We start from the raw sequence: 15,531 nt of genomic DNA, 5'->3' as shown, positions 1-15,531 counted from the left end.
ATAAAATTATAATTATTAAAATAAATATAAATATTTTTTATAATTTTATTCTAAACAACTTTAATTTATTTTATATTTAATATTTTATTATGAATAGTTATTTTAATTTGAAAATGATAAATTTAATAAAAACATTGAATTAAGAAACGGTTAAATTAAAAAAAAAAACGGAAGAACAAAATTGATAAATAGTTATTTAATAAATAATCTATATATAAAGAGGAGGATTTCTCCTTATCATATATAATATAATAATCTAGAGGAGGATTATTTTTTGTGTCAATATTTTCTAATTTTATTCTATAAATAAAATATTTTTAATAAAATGATTGTTTTATAATTTTATTTTTTAAGTCATTTTTATTAAATTTAATTATTTTTTCAATTTGGAAATTTTTTAAAATTTAATTATCTTTTTAATTAGAAAATTACTTATAAGAAAACTACTTATAATAATATCATAAAAATTAAAATATATAATTTTATAATAATAATAATAATAATAATTTTACTATTTTATTATAATATCATAAAAAAACACATGTTAATAATAGTATAAATATGTCTAATTACCTTTTAAACGCTTAATATTGTATCTTTAATGTAGACTCATTATACTACCAAAAATAAGTGAAAAAAACTCTAGATACAGAGACTTTAGTATTTTTAGATTCTCTACAGATTAAATAAGAAAAACACAATAGTTTGATAACCATATTTTGAACAAGTATCTGCACAAAACTGAAGTTGTACAGGCAGCCATAGGCTATGACCACCACTTTAAAGCCACCAATTGGGTTGCGCTTCCTCCAACAACCGCCGTTTTTTCTTGGTTCCAAATCGTGTGTTTCGACCTCTCCTCTTTCTCAATTGCATTTTGTTGGGACAAATCCTTAACCATATTCCTAATTGCAGGCTAAAGTTCCCAACTACTCAGCTTCCCAGAATCAACTGTAGCCACTCCTCTTTCGAAGTATGTTCTACTCCAGTTACTCTAAGGCCTTTGCTTTACCACTAACCATTTCCATTATTTATTGCACTCACATGAACTAGAATTGTTTTTGTCTCTTGCGAATTATAATTTTGGTAAATATACAGTGCATGTTTGATTGAATTTGGGATAACCTAAAATACCTTTTACCCTGGAATAAGCAATTTTTTTTTTTGTCGTTTTTCATTTGATGTATTGGAATTTATTATTCTGCATTGGATGGATTGGAACATTACGTGGAAACTGCAGGAATGTATGTATTGAAAGGCTATATTTTTGCTTAAGGTTCGAGAGGTTAGCTATCAACCCCCGGGGACTCAGCTTAAACTTCTAAATTCAGTTAGCTTTTCACTTCCAGAGAAAAGGTTCGTAATTGTATGTGTCTTTGTTTCGTTGTATTACTAACTTCAAAATACTAAGATGATTGTCCTTACTATGAAAGTTTCAATGATGCATCTTCCAAGTTTTTTTTTTCTTTTTTTCTTTTGTATTATGTGGCAGCTTATTTCTGTCAATTGCAACAGTTTCGGCCTAATTTTCGGACAGAGTGGAAGTGGAAAAACAACCCTATTGCAGGTTATACGTTTTGTCCCTTTAGTTCATGTTGCTTTTAGGTTGATGGTGGTCATAGCTCACGAAATGGCCTTGCATTTCTTCATTTAGCTTCTTGCAGGAATATGCAAACCAACCTCGGGATCTATTTACATCCAAAAGTATGGGAATGATGGAAATCCTAGTCAAACTCCGGAGCCCTTGGTGCCAGAAAGGGTTGGTATTGTCTTCCAGTTTCCTGAGAGGTATGAATATAAACAAATTGAATATAGTAAGAGGTTTTGTTAATCTCTATCTTGCATTTGTTTTAATTTTGTGCCATAAATCTTGACTACATGTCAAATATGTTGTTTGAGTGTAAGTGAATTGGCTGTTAAGGTGAGTAATTGAGTGTGAAGAAGAGAAAGAAAGGCGATATCAAGGTGAAGGTTGTGGAAAGTGTGAAGGCTAAGAAAAGCAAGAAGGTGTCGTGAGTTGGACTATGTTGTCCGTCAGTGATATATGCTAGAAATTTGTGCTTGTTGTGGCTTTAGGCAAGCCTATGTGGTTTTGCTTCTTGAGTCCTTTGGTGGATTTTGGTTTTTGATTATGTTATTATGGTGGTTGCTTTTATGTTGGTTCAATTTGTGTGATTTGTTTCAAAATTATAATTGAGGCTTAGAATATTGTTAAATGGGTAAAATCAAACCGTGGCATTCTCTTAGAAAATGAACTTTAGTTCTTAACTCTAATTTATAAAACCTGTTTTGTATGTTAAGGTTTGCATTCACTTATATACTATAATTTGCCATACTTGTATTTGATTTAGGATCTACAACAAGCTTCCTCACATCGGCTCAAACATGAAAATAGGGGTTGAATAACAGGTGATGTGATAGGATATGTTAGATACCATCTTATAGAAAAATGGACTTTAAGGATAACTCAATCTTACAAAACTAGTTTTATAGGAGGACTAAAGTGGACTTTAAGCTTGTTTGAACCACATAAAACTGTCTTAGTAAGATGGAGTTTGTGTGTGTGTGTATGTATGTATATATATATATATATATTTATATATGTATGTATGCATGTATATGTATGTATATAGTGTGGCCATCTTTTGAAGATGTGAGATCTCAAACACATACCTTTACATCAAGGACATCAAACATGTGAATAGAGGTGTGTTGAATAGTGGGTGGTACGATAGGCCAACAAACATACTAGGATAGACTTTTTATTTTCTTGAAAAATAAATTTTAAGTCTAATTCAACCTTATAATACCAACTTAGTAATGTGAGATTTGCCCCCACAATAGTAGACAACGAGAGATCTTCAACAATGATAAATGAGTTGTCTAATACACGAGGCTCCAACCATTGAGAGACTTGGAGAGGATAAAATTATGTAACCTTTACCCCTATGGACAATGAGGCTTTTTTTTTGTTTTTTTTTTGTGTGTGTGACTAGAAGAACCATGAATTCATGACTCCAGATCTCGAGGCAGCAGTATTGTTAACTTACTGGCTCACCATCTTCTTGATGGAAAAAAAATGTATTATATAACTGTCTAACATTAAGATGTAAATAACTACGATATTTTAGCTGATATGTTTTCTGGGCTCTTGTCAAAAAACAGGCAGCAGCAGCATAATACCTTTTGTAGCATTAGATATAACTTTCTTATGCTCTTTCCTCTAATTGAAATATTTTGAACTTTGAAGAATAATTATATTTATTTGAATATCAAAAAATTTATGGCAGTACCTTCTCTGATCTTTTATTCAGAATGGTGTGTTGTTTAATTGTCTGCATTGTACACTTTGATCATTTCATTTTTGTTGGATTGTCATTTCTAAAGTGCTACATATTTTGGTGTTGCAACCTAGGTATTTTGTCGCAGATAATGTGCTTGATGAAGTCACTTTTGGTTGGCCAAGGCAAAAGGGTAACCATCACCTCAGGGAGAATCTTACTCTAGGGCTACAAAGGGCAATTAACTGGGTAGTTATGCTTTTGTATACCACCAAGTGTATTTTTATAATACATGTATACACACACACATGGTTATCAAACTCTCAAGTTAACTCGTAAACTCTTACGAGTTTACGTTTCCAGACATGGCTTCCGAGTTAACTCGGAAGTAAAATCGTTTTCTGCGTAAACTCGATAGAATCGACTGTGAAATTGGTAGGATCATGTAAAATCGTGAGTTTAGAGCGATTATGCGAACTTGAAAGTTATATATTTAATTAAATGCATCAAAATTAATGACAATAATTCAAGTATTTATGTTTTACAATATTTATTTTTATGAACAATATAACTATAAATTTTATTTATTTAAAGTTATATAATTTTGTAGACTTATTTGAATTAAGATATTATTTATATAATTTTTTTCATCTGAAGTAAACTCATCGTATGAGTTTACGAGTTAAATTTACGAGTCGAGTTTACTTGATTCTCACGAGTTTACGTAAACTCTCGAATTTGATAACCTTGCACACATACCACTTATTTTCATTCTCTTTTCTATGTTTATTGTTGAAATTAGAAGAAAATCTTTCTAATTAGGGAAAATATTTGTAGAATCTTCTTAATTAGAGAAAATATCTATAGAATTTTCTAGTTTATTTTTTTGTATATTGTTTCCTTATTTTCCTTTTTTGGAAGATTAGATTGTTATAAATAGGTGTAAGGAGAATGTAATAGACATGAATGATAATAATAAAATTCATTCTCTTTTCAGGATTTATTTAATTTAATGTGATTGACGACTTTCTTCTCCACTAACTTATTTATATGTTTCATATGCAATGTTTTTCTTGTTTGTTACTATAGGTTGGATTAAGTGGGATATCATTGGATAAAAATCCTCACTCCCTTAGTGGTGGTTACAAACGCCGTCTTGCCTTGGCAATACAATTAGTAAGATGTTCTTTTCTAAATTCCTGCATGCTATTGCTTCGTGCTTGCACCCGACTTGCTCCTCAGTAGTATATAGATGTACCTCATTTATTACATTTTAGATGTCAATCAAGCAAGCATGAATTGGCATATGGTTAATGGTTTTTCCAAATTTATTTTTCAGGTGCAAACCCCTGATCTATTGATATTGGATGAACCTCTTGCTGGACTCGGTATGACAATGCAACATATGATTTCTTATTCTGTTTAGCTAGTTGCTATTGTAGTTGTTAGATATATTATCTTTATCTTTTATCTTCATTAGTTAGTCTGTTATTATTTCTTATTTGTATTTTAGCCTTAGCCCATATTTGTTCTATTATAAATAAAGGACCCTATGTGTATATTGGACACAAGAGAGTTTTCACTATATTCAACTTGGTATCAGAGCGGGACCCGCTCTGGTTTGTGTCTCATATCATTTGTCTGATGTCTCCTAGAATTACTCCTAATATAGGCATTAGTCCAAACCCTAACTAATGCCTATATTATCCTATGTGTATCTTCTACACAAGAGGAATTACTCCCATGTCTAATTTTCACTATATTCAACATCTTATTTATGCCAATGTTATAGTCATTAGTTAAAGTAACAAATAGAAGAAAGAAAATAGAATAAGAATGCATAAGAAATGCAAAATGTCATCCAACACTTGGTTTTTTAGGTAATTAAAAGAATTTAAAAGGATGTATTTTATTTTTTAGTAGGTACCTTTCGAAACTTATTAGCAAGACCATTTACTTTTATTATGATTTTAATGAAAGAAATTTAAGAGATAGTGGGACAAGGGGAGGAGAGGATAAGGTAGAATTGGGGCAAAGTGTTAAAACAAATATTTCCTTAGATCAAGGAATTGACCTAACGGTGTCTCTATAACTTGAATCCATGAAACTAATTTTGGCATAGCCTTTTCTAATGACATGTTGACGAAGATCCTCTCATCTTCTTCAGCAACCTTCATTTCTAGCAACGCCACTCTAGCGAACCCACTTGAGCTTTCTCTTCCTTTACATACTATTTGTTCTCTCAGTTTGTGTTTTCTTATTTTTCCTTTTTTCATTTTTAATACAAACTGTTATTTCCCTTTTGTTCTACTTTTTCCCTATTTTTATTTTCCCTGTAGTCCTAATAGCACCCATGCGCCCATAATGGGTGCAAATCAAGATGTTACATCTAATAATTTCCCACTGGTCAGATTGGAAAGCACGTGCTGATGTTGTGAAGCTGTTGAAGCATTTAAAAAAGGAGTTAACTGTGCTAGTTGTTAGTCATGATTTGAGGTTGTTTCAATTTACTCTACTATATTGATTTTCATTTTCTTATTACATTCTTCTGTTATGGAGTTGTTTAATTAATGATTTGTGAATGTGATTTATGAATTCTTTGGTTGTTGCAAAGATATTGATGTATCGTGTATTCCAAAATGATATCATTCATTGATGGGTAAACACATCATGTTCATATTTACATGACTTATGTGTATCAACATAATTGCTTGGTTTTTATGCAATAAATTAATGTCAATCAAAAGTGTTTTAGGAGGACTTGGAATTCTGACCCTTGTTTCTGTCTTGCACAATAAAACTTCTTTTGATGTTGTTGGCTCAAATTAAGAAAATAAACAAACAAATTCTATTCCAAAGTTTGTTTCCCAAAATTGTTTGTGGAAGTTTTTCTTTTGATGGTTATCTAATGAACACTTAGTCACAAACTAGGAGGAACACATCATTGTTGACAAACTCAACCCAAAGATCAAATACATAAAATATGCGGAAGAAGACAAGTAATGAAGAAGATGCCACAATCAAGATAGATTGATAAGCCACCGAAGATTATTCTCTTCAAATTATCAATTCAAAGATAAAAATTGAAAGTCCTTCACAAGAACCTGAAGAGGATTCCTCTTCTGTAGCATAAAGCTTAAGACGCAAATGAGTCCAAACTAATTAGAAAAGTTAACAGATGCCTACTTATGCTATGGACCTATGATTACTATGCTGATCTAACTATTTAGGTTCATCCAACATGGTATATAATAATATCCAAGAAGAGTTTTTAATTACAAAAATTAGAAACAAATACGAAAAGCACAACAAGGTCCAATAAAGAGTACACAACTTATAATCAACAATGTGGAGGGGAAGAATTATGATTCAATGGAGGAGGTCATGCCACTTGATCCTATGAACCAAAATAAGACATAAGCCAAAAAGAATTCCCTTTCTCAGACGCACTCTAGAAAAGCTCTGTTATTCAAATATGCATTCAATATCATTAAAAGTTGTTTACAAAGAAAATGAGTGAATATTTATAGCCAAAGGTTCCACTCAAGAAGAAATTAAAATGTTTCTAAAATGAAATGCAAATCTAACCTAGTGGCCTTGAGCAGTTCACAAAATTTAGAAGTCCAAAAAATTGAGGACATGTTCCATGCTTGGTCATGCCTTTCTATCACCGTAAATTCTGCTTATCAAGAAAGAGAGAGAAGTTTACGTTTCTCTTTTTTATCCCAATATTGTGACTTAATAATTTTTCTTATGGAGATTTATGTGCATTTCAGAGAATTTGCGAATCTAGTTGATCGATCATGGAGAATGGAAATGGGTGGAAACCTTAAAGAAGAATTTCTACCATTGTAATCTATGCTCATTGCCTTTTTAATCTCCATGACATTCTATGAGGTTTGTAGCTGTATCTTCAAGTGAGTGATTTATTTTCTATTGTACCTTGGATGCTTAGACTGGAAATTCTGAAACGAAAAAAATAAAAATATAATTCTATAAATAGCTTTCTTGAGATTTGATCATTGAAATGGTCTCGCGGCCTCTATGAAAATTAGTCATGGGTTCAGTTCTTGTTATTCCCATTTTAAAAATTGAAAAATAAAAATATAATTCTATAAAAAGCTTTCTTGGGATATGGACATTAATATGGTCTGGAGGCTTCTTTGACAAGTAGTCATGTGTTCAATTCTTGCTATTCCTATTTTAAAAACTATTTAAAATTTCTGCATATATGCCTATGGCACTCTTGTTTTGCCCATGTTTCAAGCTAAAGGCCAACAAGTGAGGTAATTTAGAGATATAATTGTATAAAAAGCATATAACATTTTCTATGAAAGATAATGTAGGAACTTGGTTATCATAGCTCATAATCTCTTTCTTGGATAGAGTTGCCTACGAAGGAATTCTGATTTGTGGAGGGTCTAACTTGTAGGAGGTAGAGTAAAGTGTTACCAAGCAACATGTTGTAGAGTAAAAACCACCAAGGCATAAACTCTTTGGGGCAATGCTATCATAAGAACTTGGGTCATACTGGGTGCTTAAGTCACACATTGAATTGTATTAAGATACTCAGTGGAATATATTGGGAGTCTCACATCGACTAGAGATAACATCAATTTAGAGTATATAAGTGAGTGCAAACCTCACCTTATACGCCGATTTTGTAAGGTTGAATTAAGTTTAAAGTTCACTTTTTAACATGGTATCAGAGCATGAGTTTGAGCCTATCCTAGCGAGAATTGTTGTTTATTGGGTCTGTTGTTCCACCCTTTATTGGGTCACTATCGAAGCATCCATTAATATCTAGTCTCACGCTCGAGATGTACTTTCCTCGGCGTGACAGGAGTGTGTTGGAGGTCTCACATCGACTAGAGATAAGATCAATTTATAGTATATAAGCGGGTGCAAACCTTACCTTACAAGACAATTTGTAGGGTTAAGTTAGACTTAAAGTCCACTTCTTAACTGAATAATAAGTGCTTTATTTCTTTTTCCTTAATAGCTAGCTTTTAAGGGTGGGCTCGTCAAGTACTTATTAGATAACTAGCAATATTAACATTTAATAGGTAAATTATGATTCTTGTGTTTTAACCAGTGGCCTGCACATTCATATCATTAGGTCTATTTGAGGGTCAGTTGAATGCTCATAAAATCCTAGTCAAGAGAGTTTGTATTGACCTCATACCAAGTCCTAGAAATCTGTTCTTGTGGTTGATGATGCATATCATTGGTTGCAATTGATTTGTTCATTTTATTTGCGCTCTAGTCTTCTTTGACACGGTAAAATCAAGTAAGTTTATAACAAACTAGTAAAATTAAACCAAACATGTCTATTTATTGAGAAACTGTCAGGAAACACAGATTTATTTGTTGTATGATTACTTCAAGTACAGGCATAACACAATCATTTTATCAAATTACCAATACTAGTTTTACAAGTCTCACTTATAGTGCAATTCATCACCACTTCAGCGCAGTTTAATTTAACTTGCTACAGCTCCAGCACCAAATCTACAATATAAAAAATTATGAATAAGTAATAATAGTAATCATAATTTAATTATACTTCAGTCATGCATGTATTATGATACTTCATGATATATTAATTTGCTTTCAAATCTAGAAATATGCTCAGGATTAGTTTGAGATTGATGTTATGTTTACATATTATAAAACATTTTAATCAAAATACTTATTGATAGGGTGTTTGGGTATATGTGTTTAGGTGGTGGGAAAGAGGATCAATGCTAGAATCCTTTTTATCTTGATAAGTGTCCGAGGACAAGAATTTTCAAAGTAGTTTGTATTTCAGTTAAGTAAATAATTATATGATCAAAGTAATTGGCAGTAATGCTGAAAGTATTAGAGGAAATGCAGAAAAAATGCTTTGGAAGATTATACAATCAGAACTGATACACAGACCTGCCCTCCCTGGCTTAAACAACAATACGGCTCTACAAAATTATGTTATGCCTCCCCACAATTTCTGATAGGATATAATGTAATAGGTTATAATGAGTAATGTGTGCAGAATAAAACGAAACAATTTAGGAATTAGTTGGGAGTTTTGGTTAGTTGGTTGGGGGGCCTGTATAAGAAGGCAGGGAGCTCTTGTGTGAAGTCACTTTTGGATAATCTTGTACATTGAGCTTTGGCTCTTTGTGAAGGGGAAACCCTTGGAGGAGAGAGTGCTCTCCTATTCTTTGTGTTCTATACACTCTATACAATAAAGAATATTATTCTTTTGTCTCTTTTAAATTCTGGGTTCCTATCAATTTCACATCCCCTTATTTGATATTTTCCTTTTCTCTCTGTTGCACAACAATACTCAACACTCCCTTGATCCAACATTCTTGTCCCCTCTCTGTTTATTTTGGCAATTTGTACTGTATTGTGTTGTTGAGATGAGACTTTATATGAATACGTAAAATGGTGCTAATGGAAGATATTTATCAAATTGGTGTGTGAGGAATTGCATTCTAGATGTATGTAGTACTTACACTCTGCGTCTGTTCTAATCCAGTGCTCATTATTTCCAGTTGAGCTGCTGCATATTTGCCCAAGCTGTGGTTGGTTCCAATTGATCATACGTTGTTGGGACCACTCTCTTGATTTGGTATCTGGATGAAATTTTTTGCCGTTGTCTGGATTTGTGGACTTCCGATTATCATATTCATGGAAGAATTTATGAGAAACATATTGTATCTCATCTTTGTGGGATTTAATGCAGTCTTTTCCGTTTATGGGGCTTTCAGGATAGACTTTTCTGTGAAACAAACGTAGAGCCTGCATACCAAGATGAATGAATCAAATCATTTATGATAACGTCATAGTATTCAATGTATTTTCAAGACATTCATATTGAAATTGTGAGTTTGCTTTCATAGCTAATTTTATTCTGGCACTTTACTCATCAGGACTGATATTTGGCACATTACTCTTTGACAAACACCCAAGAAATAAATATGTTGTTATCGTATTGATAATTTTTTGCTAATAAATCTGAGAAATTAATGATTCTCATAATCTGGTAAGAGACTTTTTAAATGTGGTTCAGAAGATCTAGTATTAGAGACCAACCTTGTGGAGTTTTTTATTGGTTGAAGCAGAATCAGCATCTTTCCTGGAAGTGTTGCAGCTTTTTGAAGAACTGCAGACCTTTTTCAATACCTTTCTCATAATATGCCTGGCAGCAGACTTATGTGTTTCCTTGACATGTGTTTCACCTCTTATTCCTGTCTCTGTACAATCTTGACTTGTTGCCTTTGTCCTATAAAGTAGCTCAGCTAAGGATGCTCTCTTTTTACTTACTTGTTTTGTTTCTGGTAGTTCAAATGAGGACCCCAGTAAATATCCTTGCAGTGGACATACAGCTTTGTTTCTGTAATCTTCAGCTTTGGGTCCATCTATTTCCTTTCCACTAAGTGTAATAGTGCTAACATAGCTGTTTCTTCCTGATGAATCATGGAAACTTTCTTCTCTTTCAGCCTCTAGAAATTTCTCGAGCTCATAGGTTATGAGCTTGAGTTCATTTTCTGTCACCTCTTCACTTCTCATTGGTATGTTTCCCAAAGGCTCCGCAAATGTTGGTGTTCCTGGTTCATTGGTTTCTGTTTCTGTACCAAGTGTTCCAATTGTTAGGAAACCTTCAAAGAGCTGAGAGCATATTGCTGTTGTTTCTTCTTGAGACTTGTCTTCTCTGCTGTCAACCAATCCAGAATAAGATATTTGATTTTCCTGATTGTGTGACTTTGAGAAATTGGGCTGATTTATGGAGCTGAAGCATGGCTTTGTATGGGAGTATTGATTGTCAAGCGTTGGCTTCACTGTAAGGCAAGTAGAAGGGTTTCCTGATATTTGAGTCCAAACAAATTACTAAGCTTGTGAAATTAACAATTAATGATAGATACACGTGCTACATATCTTGGTGAAACATTGATTCTCTGTATTGTTCTCCTCGTACTCTGGAAAGAGGACTAAGGAACTTGAGAGAAAAGGGATAATAGTTAGATGAGTTAAATTTGGACCCGGGAAGTGGAGAGTGATACAGGTACAAAATTTTAATTGCAGTACGTTAGTGTTTGCAACCACGTGATAAAGTGGGATGCAGATGTTTCAAGTACAGTAGTCGTCTTGATATCTTTAAAAGGCCTACTGTACAAAATACCTTACGTTTACTTAAGCTGAATCTCTTAAAAATTTTGGTAAGATTAATATTCATAGGCTAGAGATCAGAAAAATCAACGTAGTATTCATATTGTGCTATTTCATTGACTGACAGTAACCACTCAGTCACCGAATATAGAAGTGTTTAGCTGTGACTGGTGACAGTCTTTAGCCTTCACTGAATACCTTAAAGATTCTCATTCCTTTTCATTCACTTCCATTAAGAAAAATAGAGGAAAATTGGAATCTATGAGATAAGATAATAAGGACAGCTTAATACCAAATGTGAAATCCTTGAAAGCTTCTATACTATTCTGCCGATGTTTTCGATGCACCCATTGAAAGAACTGCAATAAGGAAAGTCAGGGATGAAGCTGAACGAATGAAGAAATTTTTAATTTTCAATGGGCAGAGTTTAGACTCACCTTCATTTTGATCTCTTTTCCTGTTTGAGAACCAAATTTTTCTAGTTGACTGATTATGCTGGTAGATATATATGTGCAAAGAAAAAGATCTCTAGGATTGGCAGGTTACGATTGCTAAAGTGAAAAGGCAAAAGACCTTTTCTTTGTGATTCATTATGAGTTGGAAGTAGATTTATGCTAGAAGAGTCTACGTTGGATGTGCCCATAGAGAAAAACAATTAGATAGATACAACAGTGTGGTTGGCTATTCTTTTCAAAAATTCTAATCATGAGGGTGTATTGTAAATTGTGTGTGGAATAGGTACACCAACAAATTTCTATTTGTCTATATTTGTCTCTGTACGAACTTAATGGAGTTTGATCACTTTCAGATGTAAATACGTAATGTTTGATGGCAAATACTGTCATTTTGAATGATGAGGCTAAAACACTATCAGAAAAATTTACTCTATTATGGTTACAGATGTGTCTAATAATATACTATTACCAATTAGGAAAATTTAAATTTGTAGTTGTTGGGTTCTTTCAGTGACATGCTATTGCTGGAAACATTGCTGTTTAATTCGAAAGTCTTTCTTCTATTAAGTGATTAATTCTTCCTGTACTCTGCAAGATGTAAACCATCCTTTTTGTAGTATCAGCTATAAACTGAGAAACTTTTTCTCTATCTAGCTTGAAAAATCCACGGTCCCAGTGTTTTGAATTTTCGGACGCTGTTATGGAATCAGTAGAATTTGCTTAGACACTTGTAATGTTAGTTAGAATTAAAACGCTAGACTTCATTCTTTGCAGGGCTAGTGTGAGAAGTTTCTGAATGAGCTAAAAGCATTAAGAAAATATCTTTTCATGATGTGCCTGATAATATATTTGTGTGCTTATATCATCGTCAATATTATTGTTATCATGAACATGTAGATAGGAGGTGCAAGTATCAGCGTAAAGGGAGGGGCAGGGGTAGATAGTCAAGTGGATCAACCTTCAATCCTTATCACATCGAGCCCAAAGTCAACTGTGCAAATAGCTCTTTTACTATTATTGTGTTGATTTTGGATTGTTATTAACGTTCTTTATGATGCATTGTGGTAATTCTTGATAAAACCTTTTGCGTCTTTCAAATTTCTCAGATTTCCACACAAGCACATTGCAGATTGATTAAAAGTAAGTTAAAGTCTTCTAGAAAATTTGTATGGTTTGCCATGTGATTTTAAGAAAAAATATTGCAGTTTTAAACCTGGGAACGAGATCATAAAAGGGATGTTAACCCCTAGGCCTGCACATTGTTTGATGTGACTTGACTTCTTTCATCTTTCTCAATCAAGAAGCACTTCCCGTTGCATGCTATCCGCGGTTCAATCTTTTAGGCTTTTATCCGAGCCATTTTTGTTTGTAGTTATGCCTTATGAACTGCCTTTATTGTCGTACAGCATGTTGAAGAGATAATTCCTGTACCTGAAAGTTCAGTATCACGCCTAGAAAGTGAACAGTCATACTTTCCCAGGGGAAAACTGTAGTAACAGCTCAGGCGTGAACACAAACTGTAGTGAAGTTTCGGCGTAAACACTATGTAGCAATGTTTACTTTTAAGATATACATGAATGTTCTGCAGGGTTAGCACTTTCTTTAATAAGGACAAATAATTGTTATGGCCCATTCTAAGTTATACATGTTTGGCTGTTTCTTCCTGCTTCCTGCACCTTTACAAGTTTCTTTATCACCTCTGTTAATTGTGGAATGGATTTTTCATAGTGCACATTCCTGAATGAACAGGAGGTAGCAGAAAAAACTTGTGGGGTGCATGAAGTCAGTGTCAATATACTTTAGAACACTGGTTTCTCCAAGGATGGTAATTTGTAATTGAATTAGCTCATGAACATACTTATATTATATCTGCTTTTTTATCCAAAATTTAGAACACCCTTGGTTCAAGATGGGCCTTTCTTTCTAGTCAATTTATTTGGCACTAAGCAATAATTTTCTTGAAAATAGTACACTACAGAAGACTGGATTGCTCCTGCACAATCCAAAAAAGAGCTGAATTATTGAGTTAAGTACGACTGGCTTACTGTTGATGTGTCGTTCCTAATATATTCTCCTTTGGATTGGTTGATATAAAGTGTGCAGCGTCAACATCACACTTGCAGCATCAACTGCATTTGTTTGTCACATGCTTACCTGCTTTCTCAGGAGTGTTGTCTCAAATCTTGTTTAACTTTACTGCTTAATCTTTTCCTTCAAGTTGTTTTCATGACCAATATTTTCTATTAACTGTGCATGTGGAACAAGGCCAAAATACTTGACTAACAATGAGGACGTTCCCATTTTAGAAACAATTTCTTCGCATCACGACACCAGTTCACTATGTTTCAACAGGGGAATATGTCCCAAGTCCTAGCCCAATAATTGCTTAGTCAGATAGGTTTATTACTGATTCTAACAAATCCCACTAATGAGCTCAACTTTTGTGTTATGGCATCTTCAAATTTAGCAGCAAGCTGGGCATACTAACTTGAAACTTGCCATTTGCTAGTAAGGACAGAGCCAAGTCAGCCATTCAAAAAGTGATATCCAAAACAAACACTAAGTCTTTAGAGTTATGGGGTCACCTTAGTCAGTGTAGCAGGGTACATGTGTGACCCATATAAAGGATAGATGGTGACCATGTGAATTCCACGTGACTATGAAATTGAATCTGGTTTATACTTATAATTTAAGCAAATAATCAAAACCCAGTCTCTTCTTACAACCACTGACTTATCTTCTTTCCATTACAGGTCTTTTTTTTATCACTGAGTGTGTTTCACGGATTAAAAATCCATTTTTAATATAAGTTTTAATTTTATAAGATTTGAAAAATTATTTTCTGGTGTTATTGATTCTTGTAAAAGTTTTAACTTGTAATTTTATGGTATTTCTCTACATTTTCTTTCTTATCAAGAGATAAAGAAGTGATGGAAATATATGAAGCTATTATTTCAAATTAGCTAACGCTAGTCATCATTGTCATTCAATGAAAATTTTATTGAAAAAGAAACCAAAAAAAAGGAAAGAAAAATAGGAGAGAACCACACTAAATCCATGATAAAATTATATTGCACACATAATTATAAAGTCACTTACTATGAAGAAAACCCATTATTGTCTTCATGAAAATTTTGAAATCCATATACCAGGAAAAAGGAAAATTGCTCGGCATATTAAAAATTTGATCATTAATCAATCCTCTCCCGTTCCAAAAAAAGCTTTTAATTTTTATAAGTTTTTGCTTTGGAAGATTTAGTATTAATTTTCTTTGGTTTACCTCTACCAAGTTTCCTTATAGTTTGAACAGACTTATCATAGACTTATCATTCTTTTCAAGTTGGTATCAAGAGCCAAACCTTTGTGTCTTCCTCGTTTATCGTCGACGGCATTGTCTCTCTATCATTTCCGTCGTTTGCTCCGCTGTCCGTCGCCGCTGTTGTTTGTCGTCGTTGCTGTCTGCCACTGCCAAATGTTGCTTTCTCCGACGAAGTCAAGGGTTTGGTGCGCCTTGAGAAGCGCAACCCAACCCTGGTGGTCCCGTCCTCCGAAGCCTCGGCACGAGCCGCCACGCGCCGCCACGCGTCGCTTCTTTCTGGCCATTCTCGACCGCGTGTTCCGCACGCGCTGCCTTCCCGATG

The 15,531-nt window shown here is 33.5% G+C and overlaps 2 protein-coding genes across 10 annotated transcripts; one reads left to right on the top strand and one right to left on the bottom strand.

Moving 5' to 3' along the window:
• The first annotated feature begins 684 nt into the window (after positions 1-684).
• Positions 685-13,770, top strand: LOC108329597 (ABC transporter I family member 11, chloroplastic). Of its 8 annotated transcripts, XR_008247141.1 has the most exons (13): positions 686-842; positions 916-973; positions 1,277-1,356; positions 1,516-1,567; positions 1,655-1,788; positions 3,416-3,530; positions 4,371-4,457; positions 4,621-4,669; positions 5,693-5,777; positions 7,058-7,178; positions 9,821-10,150; positions 12,997-13,030; positions 13,297-13,770. XR_008247141.1 is itself a non-coding variant. In XM_052873421.1 (11 exons), exons 1-10 carry the CDS (start codon positions 769-771, stop codon positions 7,134-7,136), a joined length of 747 nt encoding a protein of 248 aa, XP_052729381.1. In that variant the 5' UTR covers positions 685-768; the 3' UTR covers positions 7,137-7,178; positions 9,821-10,165. The 8 variants fall into 8 exon arrangements, 4 of the variants coding, with proteins under 4 accessions (XP_052729381.1, XP_017419371.1, XP_017419370.1 ...); XR_001832243.2 differs by lacking the exon at positions 9,821-10,150; XR_008247142.1 differs by lacking the exon at positions 12,997-13,030.
• On the bottom strand, positions 8,653-12,002 carry LOC108329596 (protein LAZY 1). Of its 2 annotated transcripts, none has more exons than XM_017563880.2 (5): positions 11,873-12,002; positions 11,728-11,794; positions 10,362-11,131; positions 9,782-10,067; positions 8,653-8,792 (listed from the first exon to the last, which is right to left on the bottom strand). In XM_017563880.2, exons 1-5 carry the CDS (start codon positions 11,876-11,878, stop codon positions 8,773-8,775), a joined length of 1,149 nt encoding a protein of 382 aa, XP_017419369.1. In that variant the 5' UTR covers positions 11,879-12,002; the 3' UTR covers positions 8,653-8,772. The 2 variants fall into 2 exon arrangements, with proteins under 2 accessions (XP_017419369.1, XP_052729379.1); XM_052873419.1 differs by having other exon boundaries at positions 10,362-11,107.
• Positions 13,771-15,531: the final 1,761 nt, after the last annotated feature.

Source organism: Vigna angularis, chromosome 2 (genome assembly GCF_016808095.1).
Source record: "Vigna angularis cultivar LongXiaoDou No.4 chromosome 2, ASM1680809v1, whole genome shotgun sequence".
In the NCBI taxonomy this organism is placed as follows: domain Eukaryota; kingdom Viridiplantae; phylum Streptophyta; class Magnoliopsida; order Fabales; family Fabaceae; genus Vigna; species Vigna angularis.
This window is presented reverse-complemented; position numbering and strand designations above follow the sequence as displayed.